The sequence below is a fragment of the Saccostrea cucullata genome, unplaced genomic scaffold, assembly GCF_032062105.1.
Source record: "Saccostrea cucullata isolate Sc308-1 unplaced genomic scaffold, CSIRO_AGI_Scuc_v1 ctg143, whole genome shotgun sequence".
Lineage (NCBI taxonomy): Eukaryota > Metazoa > Mollusca > Bivalvia > Ostreida > Ostreidae > Saccostrea > Saccostrea cuccullata.
This window is the reverse complement of record NW_026937256.1, coordinates 381,496-397,434: the sequence shown is the minus strand read 5'-3', so window position 1 is coordinate 397,434 and position 15,939 is coordinate 381,496. Positions and strand designations below refer to the sequence as shown.

The window sequence follows — 15,939 nt, the reverse complement described above, 5'->3', positions numbered from 1 at the left end:
CCTCCGACACCAACGCCAGAGCATCCGTGTGCGCAATCAGAATGTGCCCCAACAAAACAACACCGCAAACGACCAATGACCAAGCAAGCAAATTCACGAGCTCCACTTCCATTGAAAAGAATCTTATTAATTGTTACATATAAGACGCCAAAAGTCTGGGTGTTTTTTTTTTCTAATTTATCTTAATGGGTGGTGGTAAACTACAGGTAGAAATATTAGTTTTGATTCAAAATCCATTAAATATTGCAAAATAGGACCAGAGCAAACACGAACCTCAAAAACATCAGAGGTGGGATCAGGTGCCATGGAGTCCACTATGTTTTTCAACTTTTTTTCAAGGCTTCACATTTTCTAAAAGAGTTTTTTTTTTGGTATTACTTTTGATTAAAACCTCGTTGTGAATATTTAGAAGTGAAAACACCTGAAGTTTCTTCAACACAGCTGTTTATATTTTTTGTAAGGCTTAGTTGGACATTTCTGCACCATGCAAGTCATATTTATAAGCATTTTTTAAATGAAGTTTACAGTAAATAAAAAAAACTCTCGAATCTGTAAAAAGTGTTTTCCCATAGTATGACATTTTCTATAACTTTTATCACAGAAACAAATTCCTTTGGAGCGGTAGTTCAAATTCACTTCCATTTATACCATGTTAACAGTGTATAATAATGAAACATGCTTTAAGGACAGATGATACAAACAAAAAATGGATGCCTGGATTGGTATATATATTTTTTGACCTTATTCATTGCAAATGATGCAAATAATAATTTCTAGAATATAAAGAAATTGTAAACCTTCTCTAATGTTCAAAATTTTACCCTTCTGAATGATCCTTATTATTCTATACAAATAATATTCACTTCAAATTCCATTTTTGTGCAATTTTGAATAAAAACTTACAAACTACGCTGTAAATTTTATTCATTAAAACATGGCGCCCAAGTTAAATTGTTTTGTTTTTTTCAAAATTTTTGACAAAAGTTTTTTGTATCATCTGTCCTTTTAAAACTGAGTGAACAGTGAGTTGGATTGACAGAAGAGGGACTTCTAAAGTGGAATAAAGGGAACACTTCTGTAGGAGTTTTAATCACCTACAACCATAGTTGCTTGAAGCTAGGGAAGATTGGTTGATAATGAAACTGTTCTTGCAATAAGAAAGTCTTGCAATGCTCTCGAGCGATCAAACTCAAACGTATGTAACGCCCTGTAATTCATTATTAGAAAATGGTTGAACCAGTATAATGGTACGAAAGGTAACACTGTAGGTAGACATGTTTTCAGGTATTTACATTCTGTTCCACCTTGGGATGGTCGTAGATACAGGTGGTCAGCATGCTGAGAACGATCGAATATCAAAAGAGAGGTAACTCAAATTGGCAGAGTCGAGGAAGACTTTTTTTACAGACCGTTCAATGGCAAATTCCTAACATCCTACAAAATGCATGATGCATATCAAATATTAGCTGCAGAACTGAAGCGTTATAGCAGACCTATTGTTGTATTCATATGAAGTAGAATTTGTCCAAAATCTTCTACATGAAAAAAACACCACTTTCTGTGGCCTTCAACTCGACATTTGATTCAGATATATCGACGGTGCATTTTCAATTAACAATGATTCTTTCCATTCTTATGTCGATGCGATATCCCGGTGAACTTGAAAGAGTCGGATTTATATCTCTCAGTTTTGATACACAAAAGCATTCTATAGGTATAAACATTTTCTAAAACGAGGTAAATTATTAAAAAATTATCAGCAGTCTCGTTTAGTCATCATTTAGTAGGTTCTATGGTGGATACAATGACATTGTCTGCAAATACAATTTATCATTATCAAATTGTGACTGAAGTTTTTCAAACTAATTTTTAGGCCATTATAAATATATTGTATTGTCGACGGATTTTTCCGTTTTATTACCGATCAAGACAAGGGGCACACGTCGGATGTGACTGGTCGGCGGGGGTGCTCACTCCTTCATAGCTCTTGATCCCACCTCTGATATTTTGGAGGTCCGTGTTTACTCTGCTCCTATTTTGTATCATTGAATTGGTTTTTGAACTTGAATACTGTTAATGTTATCTCCATATATTTCATGGTTTTGTATTTTAGACTTTGATCATAATTCTACAGATTCCGTAATGCAAATGTGCAATTTACTGTGTGAGATTTTCTGCGCACGGTTGAGAGATATTTCTCCACTTTCCAGCATTCAGCTACCATTTATTCCTCAATTCAAGTCACATTCTATGACCAACCTGAATATTTTATCCATCTCCTTAAACCTAAGTAACACTTTATACATTGTAGTCGTTTCTACATAGCAACAAGTTAATTGATGCAAACCATCAAATCGGCCGCTAACATAATTAACATGTCAAAAAATTACTTTCACAATTCAAAGCATTCATGCACGAAAAGAACAGGATATTCAAAGCTTAAATAGTGACCATTTTTATTTCAGGTCGTCTTCAAAGCAAAATAAATAGATAAGTATTTTTAAAAATTTGATAGAAATTTTAATATCATGCCTGCTGTTCAATCCAATTCAATGAATAAAATATATTTTAAACTAGAAATTTTAGTGCATTTGCTCATCCGATGAATTTATCGATGTGAAAAAGTCTATGATGAATATGCATGGGCGTCGGAAGCAAATCGAAAGTTGGGTGGGGGTGGCATGGGCTAATTGAAAGTGGGGGGGGGGCTAAACCAACAAAAAATGGTAAAGCCCATTTTCAATGCCTACATAATGTATATATTTGTAAAAAATGTGGGGGAGCTAACCATCCCCCCCCCGGTTCCGACGCCTATGATATGAGAAATTATTGTCATCAAAACGAAGATGTATGCCTTTCAAGATATACCACGTGATCATACCCTGGTTATTTGTCACGTGATAATGCATATATGGTTTTTGCAGAGTAGGCTATGCTGCATGGTGCGGTGCAAAATGTATAAAAATAATCTTTGTGTCATTCGCAGCTGTAGGATTTTCAAACAAGTTTTTACTAGTAGAGAAACTTTTCAATTTTTTATTCACCATGCACTTTTACCACGTGCACGTCATTATTATCCGGAAAATCATAACGATTTCCTTGGATGGGGAGTACCTATTGTAAATTCTTTTTATTTGACCATAAATTATCAATTATCTGATGCCAAATGATAATGAAATTGAAACAAAATAACAACGATTAAAACTTAATTTAAAGCAAGTTTTTAAAATATTTTACTCATCATTTTATACGTTATCATTTGAGAATTATTTTACTGATCTAATAAAATAATAACATCTCATTTCCCCATGTGCACTTTCTAACACAACCATAAATACATCGGCTGCGGCCGATAATAAACTCTCTTATTTAAATTCTATTTGACTGACTATAAATATACTGAAAGGAAAAAGAAACGCAGGGTAGCATAATGTTCGAAAAATAATTGACCACATGACCGAAAATTACCAAAATTGGTCAGAAGAGAAATTTACTTACTGTGCACCTATATCAGTGTTCAGAATTACTCAACCGTAAAATTTATGACGTCACGTAGGGAAAACGCTAAGAAGCCCAAAACACGTGCATTTTTTTAACGACGAGTTTGTCAACAAATTTTCTAGCATTATTTGATGCATATGAGGTATGCACATCGTTTTTCAATATTATGAGACATTATGAATTTCTTGCAATCTTGGCACAGTTTACGTAAGTTCAATGGGGTCTTGTTTTCGAATTGCCTTATTAATGAAAAGGGCAACAACGGTTTACTAAGCAGTTTCTTCTAAATTTTCCCCCATAAAACTTGTTACCCGTTGTCAGAGAGGGTCTGGCATGGTTTTCAATCAACAGTGACGATGACGTTAATGTGAAACAGAGCCATGTTACGAGCGGGTTATTTGTCCTGCCATCTCTTAAATCGCCACCGTACTACCACAAAAACAGCCATTTATACAGTAGATGATTATAATCATTACATTCAAACAAAATTTGAAAGAAAACGATTCCTCAATTTGATTGTTTGAGCCAGTCAACTTATTGTTTTATTCCTCTCACTGGCGCATGCGCGCGCAGTTTGACTAATTTTTTTGCGTGGTTACCCATGCCAAATGTAGCCCGGGTCTGAAAAATTAACACCCTAATGAAATTCCATGCAAAGGAAAAATAAGGCTCTGACAGATGCACGGGAGAGACATTGAAGATAATAAGAGCTTTCGATTTTCACTTTTGGGGGGTATCGTCATTTGAGCTTCAGTAACTCATGAATTATCAGACAAAATCAAATGGGAATTTGGTTATATCTTTTTGAAAGATGATTTTTTAATAGTTAGATATAAAAACTAAAACATATTTTACGAAAAACAAATTTAATTCACCTTAAAAGTTTACCCTGCGTTTCTTTTTCCTTTCAGTATAGTTAGTTCTAATTTAAGGAGGTGGATAACATAAACTGGTTTATCTACTAAGCCATGCTAAAGCCAATGCAGTATCAACTCAAATCTTTACAAAGTAATACCATTTATAGAGCCAAGCAGGGAAACACTTTCCCTACTTTTATTGCTTTCAATTTTTAAAAAACTTCACTGTAATTCTCTGTTAATTTTATTTTTTATAAGCTAAAATCTATTTTTAAGACAACACTTTCTGTACATCTGAATTTCTTACAACATTGTTGTACATGTATTTTATGTAAAGTTCTAACATTTTCTATAGACTATAATACACAAGTATAGTAACATCAGATAAAACATAAAACTGGCGAGAACTGGCTTCTACCGAAAATGTGCACACATTAGTAATAAATCTACACAAAGAAGTTTATATAAAAACAAGTACTGACCTGTAACGTTTAGGATTCATTAAATATAAAAAAATTCCAAAAGTTAATATTATTACAAAACATTGTTGTCATCTTGATATAAACCAAGTCTAATTCATGATATGTCAAAATTGCATTCATCACTGTATCATACAGACCTTGATAGGATTTTTATAAATGTTTCTGCATATAAAGTCATAGTAGAAACATATGGTAACAGGTCTGCAGGTAGCATTGCTCACCCCTATCAGCTACCCTACTCTACCTAACTTCATCATGAATAAATGTATACATTTTACAAAGGAACAGAAAAAATATGCAAGTTTTCAATTATTCTAAATATAGTACAAAAACGTAATCACAAACTTTTTTTCCTTTTACCTTTCAAGCAGAAGTTCTGAAGATCTTTACTAAATATTGTTAAAACAAAAAAGATTGGTCACAACCCTTATACCAGTTGGTGAATTTTCAATATTTTTAAATAGTGCACTAATACCAGAACTTGGTTTTTCACAAACTGTGAAAAAAACTAAAAAATTTAGCATCCTTGTGCCATTTTGTTTGAAAATGCTCACTTTAAAAAAGGTTGAAAAATAAGAAAAAATTGTATTGTCTCAGACAATCACACACTACAAATTTGACAGTAATGACCATAAATGTTACTTGAAATCAAATTCGGGAGAACTAAAGATACACTTAATAATACTGATCTCCTGATATGTCTGTAAGTATATCTTTGATAAAAAAAATCCTTTCAAGATTAATAAATGACTAGGACACCATAGCAAATACACAATTTTCAAGAACAATTACACTTTAGAGCAAATGACACATACAGTTAGCAAATGACAAATACAGTTTTCAATGAAAATAAATTGTCAAAATAAAACTTATTTTTATTGGTCCAGATTTTTCATCACTGGGATAAAATTTAGAGAACTCTGTCCCCATTGGATAATGTCAGGGGTGTATATACTAGTATACATTGATAATGTGACAGCCATTACAGCAACCTGCCACATATGAAGTCATGTTTAACTGTACATACACTACAATGTCTAACTGATCAAACATTCAAAGTCAAAATCTTTCCTACCCTTTAAACAAAAAGGATTTCAAATTTTTAAGTTTTCAATTAAGTTGAGAACATTATTAAATTTTTTAAGTTTTCAATTAAGTGAAGAATATTATTGCATTCAGTCTGGGTATCATGTAATAAACAAAATACAATTATAAATGCCAAGATGATAAATTTAAAATGTATACAAAAGTTTGCAAATTTGAAAAAGTGAGACATGTAAAAATGTATAAACAAAACAATATTGGAAAAATTAAAACATATTTACAGCATATATCTCTCTGATATCAAATAAAACATATTCAAGTTATCAATTATATTTCTATCACAGAAACAAATACACAAAATTCTAAAAGTTATGAAATGACAGATTCAAATGTTCTGTGACAAAACATTTTCTTATAACGTCTAGATTAAATCTCATAGTCCGTTCAACTGAATATAATAAGATACATGACAAATATTCCAGAGACACATTGTGACATGACACACATTCTTATGGCAAAAAAGAGAAACAAAAAACAAATATGCAGCACCTATACTGAACGGATTTGCAGACATCGCTAAGAACACGAACATTTTTTATTGCAATAAAGGGAGGCAAACAATGTTGATGTCGTCATTGAGTGATTCCTTCACTTCCTGGTCCTCATTACTGATTTGTTTTCTTGTCAATACTTGTAAACCTTGTCCTTTATCTTCCTGACTAGACAACAGGAGAATATAACTCCAAATATCTGCAAATTGAAACACTTATAAATGATATAAATGTACAATACATATATTAGGAGATTTAAATTGTAATTTTACACATGTACAAATGCAACTGAAACTGATTCAATATTTCAAATAATTCAAAGGAGGCCAAAATGTCCACGAGTTTACAAATATGCAAGGTAGAATAGATTACAAACAGCCTTTTGAATACATTAGTTTATCTTCAAAATCACTTTCCAGCAAATATATTAGCTGCTCTATCAAAACCCTACTTGTATTGACAGATACCCGTACTTTTGTTTTTAATGAAACTAGTAGTTATCCAGGTCCAAACAAGGGTGTACAGGGATTTACCACAGGTTTTATTCCATACACCCTGATGCCAAAGGGTGTATGGAATACAACCCAGGGTAAATCCCTGTACACCCTTGATTGGACCTGGATAATGAATCTGTTTCCTATGTACCTACCTGGTAAATAAGATCTTTGTAACATAAATTTTAACCTATCAATAACATTTACTTTGTACTACGATGCATTGTGATATGCTATTTGCTTTTTTTCATACAAAGACTATGCATTGTGCTTTCATATAATATTCCCAAATGCAGGTTGGGTGTATGGAAATTTACACTTGGCTTGCTAACCAATCAAATCTTGTGTTGCAAGCTAGATGGAAATACAGAATATCTTACCTGTACACAACACAGCCCTAGCCCCACTCCTCCTATATCTGTTATATAGTATCTTACCTGTACACAACACAGCCCTAGCCCCACTCCTCCTATATCTGTTATATAGTATCTTACCTGTACACAACACAGCCCTAGCCCCACTCCTCCTATATCTGTTATATAGTATCTTACCTGTACACAACACAGTCCTAGCCCCACTCCTCCTATATCTGTTATATAGTATCTTACCTGTACACAACACAGCCCTAGCCCTACTCCTCCTACATCTTACCTGTACACAACACAGCCCTAGCCCCACTCCTCCTATATCTGTTATATAGTATCTTACCTGTACACAACACAGCCCTAGCCCCACTCCTCCTATATCTGTTATATAGTATCTTACCTGTACACAACACAGCCCTAGCCCCATTCCTCCTATCTGTTATATAGTATCTTACCTGTACACAACACAGCCTTAGCCCTACTCCTCCTACATCTTACCTGTACACAACACAGTCCTAGCCCCACTCCTCCTATAATCATCAGAGACTCCTTTGTGTACTGGGCAAGCTTACGGCTGCAGCCCTGCGTAATAATCAAATTCATTACAATGTATTTTAGGGATGTCAAATCGGTCAATTTTTAATACTCAGTTACTCGGACGTTTTTCCGATCGAGTACCCGGGTACTCGTTAAAAGTGGAAATAAATATGAACAAGTAAATTGAAGACTGTCATTGTAAACTCTTGTAGAAAAAATAACCTAACGCACTGATAGGAGGCTTACCCGTTAACGTATTTACTGTTGTAATAATGATGAGCAATTCTTGCCCGACGAAATTTAATATAACATTTTTAAAGTTATTTATCAGATAAACACAAGAAATAAAATCATAAGCGGTTCACAGTATTAATAATCTCTTGTAGAAAAAATAACCTAACGCACTGATAGGAGGCTTACCCGTTAACGTATTTACTGTTGTAATAATGATGAGCAATTCTTGCCCGACGAAATTTAATATAACATTTTTAAAGTTATTTATCAGATAAACACAAGAAATAAAATCATAAGCGGTTCACAGTATTAATAATCTGCTCTGTAATCGTAATGTAACTCTTTGTTTGACGACAAGGTATCAGTCTTCAGAGCTACGTACAGTATCAACTTGAACTTGATTAAGTTCTCCTAATAGAGCGGATTTACGATTTTCGTATACTTTTTCGATCCTTAATTTTATGATATTACGGGACGATATTTTTTAGTTTGGTGCAACGATGGACATCGGATTTTAAAGCCTTTGACTTCAACCTGTTGTATTGACAAGTAATCAAACACAACCATCTCAACAATCGCACGTGTAATATCACAGCTCTTATCCCCACTTTACGGCTTCTCTACAAAATTATCTAATTTATTTAATTAAACATAATAGACCTTACATGATGTTCAGTGAAAACAAATGATTAAAGCCAAACAAAAATTAAGGGTAGAAGACAGCCGAAGGTGAGAAAAGTCCTGACAGGTACCCCAGGTGCTTGGTCACGATAATTACTGTATAAACATTGCCACAGGCGATAACGGTCATTTATAGTCGTAGTAAACTCTAATTACTGTATGTACAAGTGCACTGAGCATTTTACGTTTTAAAACCGATTGTTTAATGCATTAACAAATAAGCTTAGAAATATTCAAAAATATACATTCCGAGTAACCGAGTACCGATTTTAGTATTCGATACCTGCGTAATAATCAACCGGGTACTTGTTGACATCCCTAATGTATTTATATCAAATCTCTAGATTACCATCAGTCAGATTTTTGTCAAACTGTTCATCAAATCTTTCTTACTACATATGTTCTCACTCCATTATTATGAGACAGATATGTACTCTTGTGTGGCACACTCAAACTGAATTTCAAATGAATTATGAAATTCAGTGTGTACATTGCCAACCCTATGAGTATGAAACTCTGCAATGCTTACATCATAAAAATCAAAAATTATTTTTCACACAAGAATTATACTTCCAATATATTTGACAATGGCCTTTTCAGAATGAATTTAAGAATATTCACACCTTTAGTCAACAGTAAACTAATTATATAAGCTGAATTAAGACCAGACACCATTACCTTGTAGTAGATGTTAGATGGGTGATCACTTTCCGCGCAGCCCATGGAGTATGACATACAACAGGAGTCTGGGGCTTTATTGGTTGTGTTCTGGTCTTCTTGTAGCCATTTTGATTTCTGCCAATCCTTAAAGGAAACTGCTCCACAGCATAGGAACTGGAGCAAAATATAAAATAAAAACAATGGAATTTCTATACCTATTTTCAAGTTAGGTGTTCTGATAAAAAAAGATCAATTATGTATGCCGTCCAACAACCATGAAAGTTATTGCCCTTTGCTTCATGTATAAGATACTTAGGCTTCTTATTATTGAAAATGAACTTCAAAATCCTGAGGAACATTCTCTTGCATTTCATTCAAGTGGCATTCCTGCATTCATTATTATCAATCATAATACATATATATATACCAAATACTGTCTTTTTGTAGATATACAGGGTTATCTACCTTTTGCTGCATATCATCTATAGCTCGTGTAAGCTGAATGTCGTAGTTGTAATTTTTCATCATTGTATCGTTTAAACTTCTTGACAGTTCCTCTCTGATCTGCAAATAAAAACATCTTCAATCAGTCTTACAATGCACATATTTTTGTAACGTAGAGGAAATGAAATGGCATCATAAGAGTGCTTCAAAGAGGGATAACTTTACATGTTCAGAAAAACACAAATAAAATAGTTCTTTAAACTCTGATTTTAAAAGTTGACAAAAAATGACTGTAATATTAATAATTTGACCCTGAACGTGTGACTCAGGTTTGTATATATACATGTACAGATTTTAACACAGCTGAAATGATGGGCATTTTCAATACAAAGATATTGACTTAAATTTATCCTAATCTGTGTACTGGCTACATTGATATTCTCCATTTTGAAGCTGACCTGACAAAATTTCTAAAATGACATTCATTTTAGAAGTGGTATTTTTATTTGTTACTTACAATTCCCTCATACATGTATGCAAGGACTCCACTTATGGCTTCCACCAAAAAAATGAGCAGCAGAAAAACTGAATACTGAAAATGAAATATTAACAGTGAATAGCACTGTCAAAATATCCAACAAAAACAAGATGTATATCTTACAGGATACTGAGGATAGATATTGATGTCTTACCAAGACAAGCAGACACCTGTTCTCTACGCGGGCTCCAGCACATCCCATAATTCCAGACACGATGATGAAGCCCCCAATGCCAATCATAAGGAATGTAGCGATAGGGAAAGTAGAATTTCCCAGTAAGCTGGCATAGGAATGTTTAGCTAAGAGTATCCACAGACCAATGGCTAAAAAGGCACAGCCAGTCAGCTAAAAAATCAAAATATAAAGTAAATACATGTATACACAAACTAGTTGCTGTAAAAGCACAAGTTTTATACTCAGTGCTAAAAAGAGGCACATCCAGCTATTCAGCAAAATACATGTACAATTTCAGTAATCATGGCAACACAATTCAGCAAAATCAAAAAGCTGATGAAAAGAATCATGTGTCTTAATTAGTGTTATCTACTAGTATATCAAGTTATATTGAAATTGGATCAATATTGTAGGAGGAGAAGCATTTTGAAAAGTTGTATACAGACAAACAGACAGATGGTTGATGTATGCCTCTATATCACATAAGCTCTTCTGGTACTAGGTAATGAAACATCTTTGCTGATGTCAAAATCTTTGTTTTAAATGTCATACAATTCAAGTACATCAAACTTGAAGGCAATTCTGTCACAATGAGCAAATGGCTTTATGAAAATATACAGCTAATTTATTTGTTGTTTTATCTCAGACAAAGACATTTGAAAAAATACACTGAATTTGTATTCAATTCAAAGTCTAAAGGCATTTCACTCTAACTGTACCATGAAACTGGAACTCTTCAGGAAGCAATGTATATACATGTATCAATATTTATCAATATTTATAACTGGCTCATTAAAGTATCAGTAATTTCAATGCTTTTCCAATTAAAGTAATTACAGAAAATAAGCAGGAAAGAATTTGGTAAAAACCTGAGTTTTCTACTCACCCAGAAGATGAATGTAAAGACATAGATGACAAATTTGAGGAAATTTTTCCCACATAGATCTTGATTTTTCCTGCGGTTTCTGGCTTGGCCGTTCATCATGATGAGAGGTGAAGAATCTGCAAGAAAGAGGCATATAAAATGATTATCTACCACTGACCTATGGCCGAGGTCAAAATACACCCCAGGGTGCTGCCTGTGTGGATTTCTCTGCTTTATTTATGCACAGAGATGTTTTTTAATTATGATTCATCAGAAACAAAATCTAGAATTTCTTAAACCAATAAATTATAAAAAAAAATTTAAAAATAGTGATCTGTATAATGCCATAGTCAACTTAAAAAAAAAACCAAAAATCACATGTAATAAAATAATATTGACTGTATAATTGCCACTTTCAATCACATCAGAGAACATTTTGTCATTCAGGGGATAACAGTGATTGTAAATCTTAACAAATATTCCTAGCTGCTAACACATAACAGTAATAACATGTCAAATCATAAAGTAGGGTCTCAGGGGCCATGAGGGCCCTCAGCCCCTAGAGATGTTTCATGAATAGATGGTTGTGAATGGATTCTCCAGTTTGTTTATGTGGAAATGCATGATACCATAATAGATTGCAAGTGTGAAGAAATTAAACAATGAAAATACTAGAGGTACTTTGAGCAATAAGCTCACTAAATGATACCCCCCCCCCACATGAACATAATGGTAGTGTCCATGTTTTGCTATGGAAAACCCAATATAAATGTTGGATCAAAAAGTAAAATAGGAGGTGCACAATGGCAATATGTAATAAAGAATCAAATTTCATTCAATAGTATGAGAGGAGTTGCATATAAGAGATGGGTACCCCATAGCGTAACATACGGACGTACAGCTAGACAGACGGACATAACGATTACTATATACCCTCCCGCTTTTCAAGCAAGGGGTATAATGAGCAAGTGACATAAGGACTTCAACTTGTTTATTTATAACAGTGAAAACTGTTGCTGGCCTGCTATGAAATTTTCAATATCTTAAATTCTCGAATGAGAAAAGTGGAAATTGGAAGAACATATTTAGAAAATGGAAGATTCATAAAAGCAAAAGATATAAATTCAACATACCTTGTACAAATTTCAATATTAGTAAAATGCTGCATTCAATTTACTGCACAGTCAAATATTCAAACTATGCATGTCTTGTATTTCAAATATCAAATGACTATTGGAATTTCAACTAAGAGTACAAAATATAATAAATCTTTTGTCTGAGAAAGACAGTGCCAACAAGGAGCTCTGCAAGTACAAGTATTGTATTACAATCTTGTCACGGTCAAATCAAGAATATGTAGACACCTTCAGCAAATGGAAGAATAACTTTAACAAAAAGCTCACAATGTGATACTAACTTACAATTCATTTCAGTTTTAAAGATTTAAAATTAAATTTAAAATTCAATACCAATTTTTTTTTTCAAAATGCAGTGTGTAGCAATGAATTTAAAAACTGATTATACTGGTGTAAGCACTCCATTGGCGAGTACATGTAACTTTTGAAACTTATATGAAATGGATTTTTAAAAAAAATTACGGGTACAGGTTGACATCTAATACCTAATACATGTATATGTAAAAGGTAAATTATTTACAGCTACATTACGGTATGTGTTTGAGATACACTACATGCATATAATACACAGATATCAGTTCATTAACATAGCAGAGGGTACTCAACTTGTAAACAGATAAGGGAGGAGAGCCTAATCCCAAGATAAGCTGTTAATAAAACTAAGAATTAATGCCAAAATATTCTACTTACCTTAGATACTAAAGTTGGGGTCTACCCAGCCTTTGCCCTGTACAAAATAAAAGATTATAACGATAACACTTGGCAAAAAATTCTGATCCCCTTGCATGTTTCTGGACTATTAAATTTCATTTTCTTTTATATCAAAGAAACACACTTTTTTTTTAAATGTAGCAATTACCTCAGAAGAGATTTGATTACCTATGATGAGTTTGAAAGTTCAGTGCCAGTCCTTGACTGTACAATTTATATCAAACTAAACAAAGCTTCACAGAATTTTATGTGAATGTCTGTCTGATAGACAGACAGCCATAATGAACATTGTTCAGCATGACTGAAAATTGATGGAAAAAACTACATCAGGTATATATCAATTTGGGATGCTTTGATTCTGGGCACCATAAAATTTCATTAATATTTTCTCTTTTTTATTCATTACCAGAGGTTCCTATCCATTATACTTCTATAAAATTCAGATTTAGATAGATATGAATTGGTTCCTTGCTCTCTCAATCTTTTTCTTTCTCTCATTATGCATTCATATTCAGAAAAATAACTAAAGAATATCTCTCTCTCTTACCCAACCCCTCCCTTTCTCTCTCTCTCCCTCTCTAGAGATTTTGAAGGGTGAAAATGAGGTCTACCAAGTAGACATATTTGATTTACCTAACTTTGACAATTTTAGGGGGGCGCGCGCCCTCTCTCTCCCTCTCTCTTCTCCACACCCACTTCCCCTCTCTCTCCTCCTCAACCCCTCCCTTTCTCTCTCTCCCTCTCATTCCCACCTCTCTCTCTCTTTCTCTCTCTCCTCCCCACCACCTCTCAATCTCTCCCTCTCTCCATCATTTACTTCTCTCTCTCTCTTTCCCACCCCTTCCTTCTCTCTCTCTCTCTCTCTTTGCCACAACCCTCCCCTCCCTTTCTCCATCCCTCTGTCTCTCTCCTGCCTCTCTCTTCCTCATGCACTCTCCCTCTCTCTTTTCCACACCCACTCCTTCTCTCTCTCCTTCCCACCTTCCTTCTCTTTCTCTCTCCTACCTCTCTCTCTCCTCCCCCTCCCTATTCCTTTCTCTCTCTTCCCCCTCTCTCTCTACCCCCTCTCAATTTCTCCCTCTCTCCATCCCTTTCCTCCCTCTCTTTTTCCCAACCCTCCCTCTCCCTTAATTTCTCCCTCCCTCTTTCTCTCTCTCCTCCCTCTCTCTTTATCATGCATATATATACACATACCTCTTAATAGTCTGCTTCAACTGGAATGTGATTGAAGTGAGTTGAGATCTTCCTCTATTTACTAGGTCGTCACATTATGCCATGGTAAAGAAACGTGCTCTGATATGTCTACAAAAGTATAAGAAGTGGTTCCAAAGTATAATCATAACTAATTAATATAATTACCAAAATATCATTCACTGTATATATAGGCCACTCCCTCAGTCATCTGTCATACTGAATTACACAGGTACTAAAAAATAATTCCTCTCGACACCCCACTTTCTTCTAGGCATTATGGTATTGCTTTCATGACAGTTGCATAATTTACACGTTGTACCATAGCATAGTGTAATTAATACAGGTTTTAAATGCATGACATAAAACTGTCAAGAGTCTCTGCAGAAAAAAAAAAAAATCTTACAGAAAAAATGAAAGTAAAGACAAACCTGCAATATTCCAAGAGTAAATTAAAAACAGTTTAAAAACTTGTTCTTCAACAAATGTATTCACCTGCACTCACAATTAGTGGTAAGTATTTCATTAATGATCACAATTAAGGCAACTGATACAGATACAAAGCCTGCACCCTGATGTTAACGACAAGCTACAGTGTATATGTTGTCCCCCTAAGTACTACATGTATGATGTACTGGTAAATACAAACTTAGTCTGGGTCTAGCCACCGGCAGAAGAAACCCTACACTGCACATCATTAGAGAACCTAAAACCACAAATCACAGGGGAAGATCAAGGGGCTCTAATAACACACAACTTAATAACTGTGTCAAAACAATTGGTCAAGCATTCCAGTGATGTGACTCAATGTCACAACATATCCCAATGTATATTATTTGTATGTCATCATTGTCATGCATGTCATAGTTTTAGCAACATGTAATTAAATTCCTGCAAAACAACAACACATTTTCCTTCATCAAATTTGCAATTCAAGTATATATTGCCTATAATAGAAAACAAATGAATATTAATAATTGATTTCAATACTCTAGAACACCAAAATGTACACTGTTTTGACACAATTTAATAAACGAAAAAATAACCCTTTAAATAAACGTTAAAATACAACAAATATGCGTTTAAAATTAATTTGTCACTTTTTCTCCTCGCAATGTTCGTTTCATTCATATTAAAGATTACTGAAATAAACAATTATGAAGAGGAAAAATTTGAGAATGTAAATATAAGCATTGAATTCATATTTTGGGATGTCTTTGGTCCTATAACACACCTGGCTGTGCCGACAAATTATCATACCACGCTAACGCGCGGTATTCAATTTGTCAGCACAGCCAGGTGTGTTATAGGACCAAAGACATCCCAAAATATGAATTCAATGCTTATAAAGTGCAATACGCACATTATACATTTAAAACAACAAACTAATTATACTGTTCATGCTGATAATCATAAATAAGATGTAAGATATCATCTATATTGCATATAGTTCTAGTTATTTGAGAAATACTA

At 33.9% G+C, this 15,939-nt stretch overlaps 1 protein-coding gene across 2 annotated transcripts; it reads right to left on the bottom strand.

The window, feature by feature from the left end:
* Positions 1-4,586: 4,586 nt before the first annotated feature.
* Positions 4,587-15,056, bottom strand: LOC134247631 (CD151 antigen-like). 2 transcript variants are annotated; one of them, XM_062729963.1, is made up of 10 exons: positions 14,898-15,056; positions 14,470-14,577; positions 13,255-13,291; positions 11,450-11,565; positions 10,543-10,734; positions 10,368-10,442; positions 9,872-9,970; positions 9,425-9,580; positions 7,793-7,876; positions 4,587-6,634 (listed from the first exon to the last, which is right to left on the bottom strand). In XM_062729963.1, the coding sequence occupies exons 4-10, from the start codon at positions 11,546-11,548 to the stop codon at positions 6,569-6,571; spliced, it is 771 nt and encodes a 256-aa protein (XP_062585947.1). In that variant the 5' UTR covers positions 11,549-11,565; positions 13,255-13,291; positions 14,470-14,577; positions 14,898-15,056; the 3' UTR covers positions 4,587-6,568. The 2 variants fall into 2 exon arrangements, with proteins under 2 accessions (XP_062585947.1, XP_062585946.1); XM_062729962.1 differs by lacking the exon at positions 14,898-15,056 and having other exon boundaries at positions 14,470-14,610.
* Positions 15,057-15,939: the final 883 nt, after the last annotated feature.